The 11,661-nt window shown below is 36.5% G+C and overlaps 1 protein-coding gene across 1 annotated transcript in view; it reads right to left on the bottom strand.

The window, feature by feature from the left end:
• Positions 1-3,827: 3,827 nt before the first annotated feature.
• The window catches only part of AVPR1A (arginine vasopressin receptor 1A), a 9,055-nt gene continuing 1,221 nt past the window's right edge, over positions 3,828-11,661 (bottom strand). The window contains exon 2 of the mRNA XM_027854189.1: positions 3,828-7,481. Coding sequence (XP_027709990.1) covers positions 7,195-7,481 — 287 coding nt within the window. The 3' untranslated portion in view covers positions 3,828-7,194. The remainder of the gene's footprint in view (positions 7,482-11,661) is intronic.

The raw sequence follows: 11,661 nt of genomic DNA, 5'->3' as shown, positions 1-11,661 counted from the left end.
TCTGACTCCAATCTGGCACTCTATTTACTGTACCACCTAGCTTCCCCTATTAGAGCCTACACTACATTTATTTCATTTATGTTTTGTACATGTCTACATGTGATCAAATTGTCTCTCTCATAAAATGTAAACTCCTTAAGGGTAGAGAGCATTTCCTATCTCTTGACATTCCAGCAATTTGCCTGGTAGAGCTCAGATACCTAATAAATGCTTCTTGATTGATTGGATTGAGTTGTTATTGGGCTCCTGTAGTCTAGCTGCTTTGGAAACTACCCCAATGGATTAGCAGCATGAGAATCTGGCTGGCTTCCTGAGTGGTTAGTCTGACCCTGAAAATGAGGTGGACTTTTATTCAGTACTGGACTCATTTCTATTTTGAGTTTCAACTATGTGTCTATTTCCAATGCCAGGCAACACAGGCTGAATGATTTCAGGGGTACTCAAAAGAAACAGTCCACCTTCCCCTTCCCTAGGTACCTTGCTGGGACCTGAAGATCCATTTGGAATGAAGTCCTTTGTTCTATAATTAGAAATAGGGATTAAAAACAAATATTCCCAGGAGAGGTAACATATTGAGTCAATTTACAATTAGATAAAAAGATCTGGTACAGGATCCTTTCCCTGGAAGTACTTTTGATAAAGGGGATAGAGAGAGAGAGAGAAAGAGAGAAAGAGAGAGAGAGAGAGAGAGAGAGAGAGAGAGAGAGAGAGAGAGAGAGAGAATGAGAATTATTATACTGGTGACAAAAATAAACTTTGACAGCTTCATAATTTTCCCAGAGGCCAGCCATGCCTGATTCTTAAAGAGATTACATTTGACTAAGACAACTTCCTTTTCTGTTTCTGTGATATGCACAGTATCTGATTGAGAGAATCCTATGAAAATGTTAACTGTGGGAAGAACTATAACTCATAGCAAGGAAAAAATATTATTACCTCAAGGATCTTACTCCTTTGTTGCTGGAGGTGGGGTGGGGTGGGTAGGAGTATGGTGGAAATTACAGGGGGAAAAGCTTCTGTTTTCAGATTTCTGGGTTCTATACACTTACATCAGATCTTTATACTTCCAATAATAATTAAAATAAATGAGTGATCTATTCCCTAGTCCTTGTACATTAAGAAGTCATTCTGAGTCAGTGGGACATCTTTTAGTGGGGTCAAGGGCCTATGGGCTTGGGGAGTCCACATCCCCAGCTAGGATTCTGTCCATCTTCTCAGTCTTAAGGGGTCAGTGACAATGAAGGAATGAGGACATCAGTTAGCAAAGGGAAACAGCTGAATCTGAATCCATTCCCCATCAGTTTGTAGACTGAGAAAATTAAAACGTAGACCATTTTTAAACATATCTAAATTTTACTTTTATCTCAAGAAACACATTTATAAACAATAGAGTAAAAAAAATCGTCAGTTCAGAATCGAAACAAGAAGATTTCCATTTGTAGAATATCTAACATTATGTATAGTTGATGTAACCTTATGACACCCATTTATTTGATAATGATAATAAAAAGCTAACATTTACATATCACTTTAAGGTTTGCAAAATGCCTCACATACCCTATCTCATTTGGCCCTCACAACAACTCTGTGAGACATATGCTGTTATTATCCCCATTTTATAGATAAGGAAATTGAAGCTCAGGGAGCTTAAATAACTTGCCCTGAGTCATATAGCAAGACATGTCTGAGATGGGATTTAAAAAAGGTCTTCTTTCATGACTGATGTGATACCTACTATGCCTTGAAGCTTCTGCAAAATTTCCATGACTCATAACTTACGGTTGTTTCCTCTAGCTCCCTCCCCCCCAATTCCCTAATATATAAACTTTTCCTGTAAAATTTACTACACTAGCTGAAGGAAAAAGTTTGATAGAATAGTTGAGAAAAGGAAATGCTGAGATATTAGAAATTTACTTGTATTAGCCACAATACCTTGTAAGACATATAAATATCAAAATCACTTTGATACAAGGATAAACATGTTCACTGTTTTCTCTTTACAATAATATATTTGGATTTTCACAATAACTGAGACTTATTTACTTTCTTGTTATCAGTTTTACCAACAGGTTTACTTTACATTCATTTTCTTGAATAGTTAACAGAAAAAGTATATTTATTCACTCTTTTAAACACTTAAAAAACATAAGTGTAAGGCTAGTTTCTTGTTTAGACTATGTATCACTGTAGCAAGAGTTAGTGTGTGGATGACAAAATATAAGAACTAAGATAGCAATTGATTTTTAGCAATAATGAAATATATATCTGCTTCTGTATTACTGCAGGCAATTTCTTACATGCATAGAATTTTCTCTGAAATCAGCAAGAGTTCCATATACATAAAACTCATGCAAGGAGTGTGAAGTCAGACCTCATGTTTGACAAATTCATGTAGATGATGTCAAGATGATGATGATGATAACTAACATTTACATAGCGCTTTAAGGTTTGTAAAATGCTTTACATGATTATTTTCATTTGATCCTTGCAATAATTCTGGGAGGTAGGCATTATTATCCCCATTTTACAGATGAAGGAACTGAGGTTAAGAGAGACTAAGTCACACAGCTAGCAAGTGTCTGGGACAGCTAGGTGGTACAGCAGATAGAGCTCTGGGCTTGGTGTTAGGAAGATTCCTTTTCATGAGTTCAAATCTAGCCTCAGACACTTACTAGCTGTGAGACCCTGAGCAAGTCACTTAACCCTGTTTGCCTTAGTTTCCTCGTGTGTAAAATGAACCAGCAAAGGAAATGTATCTTTACCAAGAGAACCCTAAATGGGGGTCACAAAGAGTCAGATGAACTCAAGTCTTCAGGATCCCAAGTCTACAACCATACCCACCTTGTACCACCTTGTATCCACCATCTCTTCCCTTGATCATGAATTCAATTAGGCTTCTGCCCAGTACCTGGCAAACATGGTCCCCATTTGGAACTTGTTTCACATAGGTTTGTACAAGCTTGATTTATGACCTTCAAGCTGGGAAGTCAGACTCAGTTCTTTTTAAGTACTTTTCATATTATGCTTCAGTGTGAGAGACAAGTGCTATTTATGCTTCAGTGAGAGAAGCAAGTCCTGTTTATGCTTCTAAGAACTCATTTAGGCTATAGAAAGCCATGCTCTTCCATTTGAAAAGCATGAAGTGTTCATTAAATAATTTTTAGATAGATAATACAAGGTTAAAAGACATTCTGGGAAATAATAGTAAGTAGATGTTTGTGCATTTTGGGGGAGTGGGGGAGGTTAATAGGGCTACTAAATATAATCATTTCTTCTTTTTTTACTTAAAAAAAGCAACCTCTCTTCAATAATGCTGTAAGACTTCTTTGATATTGACAGAAATTTACTATGTAGGACAAATATATTAATAAACCAAGCAGTTTCATTTAAATCTATAACAGGTAGGACTCAAGATTTTTTGACAGTTATAAAACTTACAAATGCTCAAGATTTTGATTAATCACCAAATAACTATACACATACACATCCCCTTCCCCCAAACAATGAATTTGTTCTTGCCCACAAGGCTTCTTTCTAATATATATGTATAACTATACACATATACACAATATGTATTTATCACAACAGTATCATAAGATTTATCATATCATCTGCACATATGTGTGTATCTCCCAAAAGTTCATTGAATTATATATATATACATATTAATATAACTCCTAAATATTCTACATATAATTCCTAAATATTAATCGATAAAAGAGAATAAAGGAATTTTACATGCATATTTACACATACACATACATTTGTCTAGATCAATGATTTCATCAGTGTAGGGAAGGGAATAAACTTTTATTATTAAACCTACTATATGCTAATCACTGTGCTAAGTTGAAGAAACTGACATGGGTCACAGGGTCCATAAGTTTCTGAGGTTAGATTTGAACTCAGGTCTTCTTGACTCAAGGCCCAGCATCCTATTTACTGCACCACCTGGCTTGCAGGGATCACCTGGGGAGGAAAACTCCCTTTACAAATATAATTCTACACCTTCTCTATGACTCCTAAATTTGGGACAATTGTCAGGGACACTGAGAGGTTTGATGACTTTCCTAAGGTCTCATGACCAGTATGTATCAGAGGCCCTTGAACCCAGGACTTTCTGATTCTGAGGCTATCCATCATGCCATACCTCCTCACTATTTATTAATTTAGCTATTTCAAAGTTTCCTTAGATAAATGTCCCCAAACATAGGTTCCTCCTGTGAATAAAATAGCACATCCTCCATGTCCAAATGGATATCACAAATATGTTTGTTCTTCCCCCTCAAACCAAAACAATGAATTTGTTCTTTGCCTCCAAGTCTTCAGTCTGTACTCCAATCACAAGCAAATTGCTCAGGCCAAAAAGGGTATGTTGTTGAATCTTTTTTTTTTTTTTTTTTGGAAAATAGCTAATGTAGGGTGTCCCTAAAATTTTAGTGCAGTTTTAATCCTATTATAAACTTTAATAGTTTAATGGCTTCAAGCCTTAATAGCTTAAACCTGCACTAAGACTTTTGGGACACCTTGTAGTCCTCTAGGTGATAATATTCTGCTTGCTGTTCTCTGCCTGTCTTGTTTGAATTGGTACACACCCTCACCCACCCCCACACACACACACACACACACTGAGGATGAACATACCTATATTACTGACCTCAGAAGGAGAGCTGTGAAGAAAATGCTTTTAAACCTCTCAGCACTACATAGCTGTGAGCTGTTATTATCATGGCACATAATTATGGAGCAGCCAGGCAGTACTTTTGAGATGACTGAAGAACCTTAGGACCACAGAGCTTGATTGACTTGTCCAGAATTAAAACTGGGATCTCTAGACTTTTAGTCTAGCACTTTTCCATTATATGGTATTGCTTCATGAGAAAAGTAGAACTATACTGCATAAATTGACCTATGTCTTTTATTTCTTTCATATTCCTGGAAGGCAGAATCCAAATTAGATTTTCTTGTTTAGGGGAAGGGAGTGTATTACATCTACATGTATAAATGTGTTAAAATAGAGCCTACATTGAAAGATCCCAGATCACTTTGTTATTATAGAGTGGAATTTAGTTCAAGCAAAGCTTATACTGCTCCCTCCCAAGAAAAGTGCTATATATTAATCCTCTATTTTATTTTGCTTGTGTAAATGTTTGTTCTTTCTCTCTCTCTCTCCAAAATGCATTAAATTCCAATAAAATTTTTAAATGGTGGCTTTATATTTACTGAAGTTTGAATAGGGTCTTGTTACATAGTGTTCTCACCTGTGGGGTAGTTTCAAAGTATACACCCACCTGCTTGAAAGCAACTATTTAAAGAAACAGTCATAACTTTGAGAAAGCCAAACTGTGATAACTTAAGGGTTGGCATGCATAAATTGCACTCACTGCCCCTCCCCGCAACATCCCTTCCTCTGTTTTTTTTTTTTTTTTCATAATACACAGCATCTCTGGGAGTAAAACAATAAAGGATTTGGAATTTCAGGGGAATGAAGAGGAGGCAAGATGACAATTTTCCCCCAGAGGCATGCTTCCTGCCCCCTATGCCCTAGTGCCTTATATTTAAAGAGGGAAAAATAGATTTCCTCATACAAAACACACAAGTTCACATACAACAATAATGTCAACAGCAAATATTATCTCCTCTAAGGAACCCGAAGTATTTACAGTGTTTCATAACACCGTAAATATCATAAAACCCTGGCATCATTTCCATGAGGAAGGTAGGAGGCAAACATAATGGGCTAAAAAGCACACTGAGCTCCCCTAATTATAGATGCTATGTAAACAGAAAAAGCCAAATTAGAATTTGCCTTTGTTCAGAAATCAACTAAATGGATGGTTTAGGCCTTTAAATCACCTGTCTCCAAAGGTAAGCATTTCTTACCTTAAGCCAGAAGACTTTGCTTCAAAATGAATCATTTTCCTGCCCATTGGAAACATTTTCCCGATGAATCAGCAGAGCTATATTTGCATTTTAGAATTTTGGTAGCCCAGACACTAAACCATCCATATTAGTGGACAAAAATAAACAGTATGGCTCTGAGTGCACCAGTACTATGAAAATGCCAAATGACAAGAGGGGTCTGGGGCCAAAAGCAAAGGCCAAGGCAATTTCAGTATCAGGGGAATAAATCCATATTCTGTGTTATTCTTTCAAAAACTTTGAACCTTACTATTTGAAAAAAGCAAAGACCAAAAGTACCAGGTTCCCATACATTACAGAAATCTCTTTGTTTCTGTTTGGTGCACAAAAAAGTGTGCTTAGTGTGTGGTCTGAGGTTCAAATCATCTTGGTTTTGCCACTTTGTATCTGAGTGATTTTGGGCAAGTCTCTTAACTTTTCTTGGTCATATTTTGCTTATCTGTTTAAAAAAAAAAAGAAGCAGGGTGTTGGACTCAATGACTTCTGAAATCCTTTCCCGCTCTAAATCCCTACTCTTGTAACTTTTAAAAAAATGTTTTTTAGGAATTTCTTTATATATGAAAACACCACAAGACGGCCATCATTTTCCATTTCTACTGGGGAAAGTGTCTGAAATATGTTAATGTAGTAAGCTTTATTCCCTGGTATAGGGCTTTAGCTGTTCATAGTTCTATAGTTCTTGGTCCCAAGTTGCATAGTGGTGGTCCTATGCACAAAGGCAGTAAAAATAAACCTTCTCCATTTTTGCATAAGGCTGATAGGAAGGACCTAGGATATCTGTCTTCAACTTACTCCCATGCCAGCAGAGACGACATTCTCAGTTGCCTGAAGCACTGATTCCTTTGAAGCCTTTTCTAATTCCTTTCAGGGAAAAGTGGTGCCTCTAAATTAAATGAATATTATATTAAACTGACCATGCACTAGTTACTTTGGGAACAAATAGAAAAGAATAAAGCCAAGAGGGGTGGGAAGGGGGAAGGGAGGAATGGGTGGAGGGAGGTATTTTACTATGATTTTTTTTCCTTTAGAAAAATGACTTCAATTCTGCCAGGAGGGAATCACTTTCCCATATTTCAGCAAAGTGAGTTTTTGATAACAGTTCCTACAAAATTATTTACAGCTTTTGTTCACATCAGTGAGAGAAGCTCTCTAGAAATACAGTACTGTACACTTAACTTGTATTTCAGACATTTCTTATGCTCCAATGACGCCTGGCTTCACCCACCTGAAGTTTTCCACTATCACTCAAAAAACTCTCACTGCATAGTGGAGTCAGGTTGAAATGGGAATAAACCTGATGGACTTGGATGACTTAGGGGAGTCTTTCCAGGTGTCAGTGCTATTTGTGGGGCTTCGGGTGTTAGTGAAGGAAGTATGCTTTCTGCTCATGCTATCAGAATCTTCTTTGCTCAATGGTTGCTTCATTTTTCGACAGCAGGGGAAACTCTGTACACAGTCTTGTAGAAGATGGCCACTGAAAAACATGTAAATCCAGGGGTTGCAGCAGCTGTTCAGGGAGCCCAGTAAAGCCGTGATGGTGATGGCAGGGTTTTCAGAATCTGTGCAAAAAGTAAAACTGAATTATTTTACTAGTATTGAGATGGTGCCAAGAATTGTGCAGTTTCTAGACTGTATGCAAATACCAACATGTTGATATACTAACGAAGGAAACAAATACAAAAAGAAAGCCAGGAAGACAGGAAGAATTGCATAGGGTGTGGATAGGCTGCAATCTGGACTCATGGAGGGTATACCTACATTAACGAGACCATGATATTTGTATCCTTAGAGCCTAAGCACAGAGCCTTACACACATCAGGTTTTTCATAAATATTTGCTGTATTGCATTCAATTGGTTTATGATCCTTAAGAATAGGAGTTCTCGGGGCAGCTAGGTGGTGTGGTCGATACAGCACTGGCACTGGAGTCAGGAGGACCTGAGTTCAAATCCGACCTCAGACACATAACACTTACTAGCTGTGTGTGACTCTGGGCAAGTCACTTAACCTAGCCTAGCCAAAAAAAAAAAAAAAAAAAAGAATAGGCATTCTTAACCTTCTTTATGTCATGGGTCACTTTGTTAATCTATGGATTACTTCCCAGGGTAATGTTTAAAATAAATAAAATAAAATACATAGATTCATAATGGAAACAAACAATACTGAAATACCATTGTGAAGATATTTTTAAAAGTTGACATACCCCAGATTAAGAATCCCTGCTTTGAGTGCTTAAATGACAAAGCTACATCTTAATTACTTGACAGTAATCTTCAATTTTAATTGCTTTAATTAATTACTTTTAATCACTTGATAATATCTATTAAATAATTTGTGGGGAAGTGGAGCAGTCTATTAAAATGGACCACTAACAGTGTTGTCCAGTGATCAGTAGGGAGAGAGTGTTGCATGCATCTTGACTCGTTTATAAAATAGTTCCCTAATTGAGATACCAGGAAGCAAATAGAATGTCTTTTGAAATTACTGAAATTATTTAAGCAGAGTGATAAGGAGATAGAAAACCATGCTATTTGAGGATCATTTGAAGGAACTTGGTCTGGAAAAGAGAAGGCTAAGGACAATGGTGGGGAGGCAATATAGCTGTCTTCAAGAATTTGTAAGGATGCTCTAGGGAAGTACAATAGAATTGTTTTACTTGGAGTAAGAGGGTAGAACTGGTAATAATAGCTGGAAGCTACTGAGAGGCAGATTTCAGCTTGATGGGAGAAAAAAATATCAAAACAATTACAGTGGAATGGACTGCTTTGGGAGCTGCCCAACACTAGACATCGAAAGAGATTATTATTCAGGTATGGGCTGAACTTGTCCTCTCGGGTCTCTTCCAATCTATATACTATGATTCCATGAATGCTTATGATGAGGATCAAAAACAATGATTAGCATGCCTTCCACATCTTTTTATTACAAACAGCACCTAGCAAAATGCCTTGCACAGTAATTTTGTTAAATCAATGAATCAATGAAAGGAATTCCCTCTCAATGAAATTTTAGGACCCTATAATTGAGTCTAAGGCAGCTTAATGGCATTAAGGAAACAAGATCATATTTATAGGGAGATGGGAAAGAGTTAATGGAGAAGAAGTGATTGATGATGTATGAGAAAGTAGAGATAACTGCAGCTAGGTGGTGTAATGGGTAGGGTGCTGGATCTGGAGTCAGGATGATTCATCTTCCTGAGTTCAAATCTAGCCCCAGACACTTACTAGCTGTGTGAGCCTGGGCAAGTCACTTAACCCTGTTTGCCTCAGTTTCCTCATCTGTAAAGTGAGTTGGAGAAGGAAATGGCAAAACGCTACACTATTTTTGCCAAGAAAATCCCAAAATGGGGTCATAAGAGTCAGACACAACTGAAAATGGCTAACAACAACAAAATAACCGAGTCTATACATTCACATTTATCCCAATGATTCCAGCAATGACTGCAGAAACGAGCCCAGTATTTAGTACTTAAAAATAATCTAACATCAAAGATGATCCTATTAAACTAGAATTTTGCAGGATATAAATAGTACAATTATATTTCTTCTTCTTTACCAGCATACAATAAGTTACTATTAGACAATCTTGAGTAATAAGGTTTAAAAAGTTAAATTCTGTTAAGAGCACTTGTTAGAAAATAGAAAACTTTCAAAACAGATTTTTTTTTAATCATAGTTCTCTGATCCTACCTGACACTTGTTGACCTAAATAAATGCTATTACTATAACAAGAGACCTACATGACCTTGGATTAGTCAACCATCGTGGCTCTTGGTTTTCTCATCTGTAAGATGGATGGGTTGGCTTAGAGGATCTCCTATTTATCACATTGTCGGTATGTTATATATATTTCATGTTTTGCAAAAGGACTCTTGTATGAATACTATTCCTTTTCTTAAAATGAAAAAAATATGTACTAACATAAATTTTTCTTGACTGTTCAAATTTGGACTCACTATGCCAACACAAATATATAATGCTGTTCTTTGAATATAAAAATACTGTCCCTTCTCTTCAGGGATTACTATCAAGGTCTGAAGCTGTGGCAAAAAGAATGAACCCTGACTCATGGTCTAGTGTCTTAGCAGTATATAAAAAGGTCTTTTCATAATTGCATTTTGCTTTTGATGATACAGTGTTTAGGCCTGCTTTCATACTTGGTTGGCAATATTAAGAGTCCACAGTAGTCACAGCCTGTAAATTATAAAAGAAAAGCTTTTTTAATGTCTTCTGTTATTTCTCATTTATTTAGAACACATTTTGTAGAATAATTTGCTGGAAAAATGTAACTCCTTAGTATGTTGGATATACATTTTAACATGCCCCATTAAAAAAAAAGACATCTACTTCCTTGTAATTATATTTGTTGCCTACAAAGTCTTGGGTAAAACATTTGAATTGAAAAAAAATCTTTTCCTTAATAATGAGTAGAATTATTTTTTTCAAAGTTTAAGAATAGCTAACGAGGCCTGAATATCTAGAAGAAGAAGTTAAATGAAATTAGTGTCACCATTTTGGAAAGAGGTTAGAGGATAAAGATACAAGGTAGTGTCCTTGAAAGTACACAGAATCTGGAGCACTCAGAAGACTTGGGTTCACATTCTGACTTTTCTACATGTTACAACTGTGACTTTGGGCAATCACTCCCTCTCTCTAGGTCTCTATTTCCTCTACCAGAATCTTGAGGGTTAAGTGAGAATGATTCCAAATGATCTCTAAAATCCTTCTCAGCTTTAAAATTCTATGGATTCTCACCTGGTACATTTATCAGACAAGTGCAGTACACCAATGCAGTAGCTTGATATAAAAGATCTGTAACTCTTTTTCCTCTTATGGTCAAAATCCTTTTTGAAAGACTCGACAATCACACCTATTAGCATTTCAAAAATGGACTTGTAGAAGAAAGGAGAACTAAGTTAAACCTCAAATCAAAGCCCAGGCTTCGTGAAAAGATTCAGAATTTGGGGAGATAAATGCTTTGGGAGAGACCTCATACTGAATTATCTAATGCATTCATTTTAAAGAACATAAGCCTGGATGTCAGATGATTCCCGTAAAACTTTTAAGTCTCCATGGAAGTTTCAAGCAGTGATGGTGTTCCAGCACCAACAACCTGTTGCAGCCAAAATTCATGAATAATCTCATTTACCAGAATGTTTCAGGACTTTTACCAACCAATGAGAGAGACATGGGAATGAATTTTGCAAAATTCCTAAGGCTATTTGATTTTCTGTTTAAGCCTGTATAAATTATTACATATTCGATGATGAGAGATGTTAACTCTGGGTTTTTCAGGTTACCTGGTACATTAAAGATTTTAACTGAAATTTTCCTTCCAAAATCAGAGCAGTAAAAAGAGAAAAAAAGACTGCTTTCTGGGAGCCTAGACTATCTGTTCAAGAAAATTCTATAAATATTTCCTTCTGGAAATTGAAATATTTCAATACACATTTCTACTTGCTGGGAAAGAAAGCTGGGGGAAAAACACCAGCCTAGAGAAAAACCTTGAGTCCCTATTTTCTTGGCACACCACTGTTGTTCCAGTTATCATTCTCTATTGTCTGTCTCTTTCTCTGTATATATTTCTCCGTCTCTCTGTGTCTGTCTATCTTGGTATCTGTCTGTTTCTCTATCAGTCTATATGTGTCTCTGTTTCTCACCCTCTGCTTCTCACTCCCTCTCTGTCTCTTTGTTTATTTCTCTCTATCTGGGTTCTCTGTCTCTGTCTGCCTCGGTGTCTC

Source organism: Vombatus ursinus, unplaced genomic scaffold (assembly GCF_900497805.2).
Source record: "Vombatus ursinus unplaced genomic scaffold, bare-nosed wombat genome assembly UNPS02010320.1, whole genome shotgun sequence".
NCBI classification, from domain to species: Eukaryota; Metazoa; Chordata; class Mammalia; order Diprotodontia; family Vombatidae; genus Vombatus; species Vombatus ursinus.
This window is presented reverse-complemented; position numbering and strand designations above follow the sequence as displayed.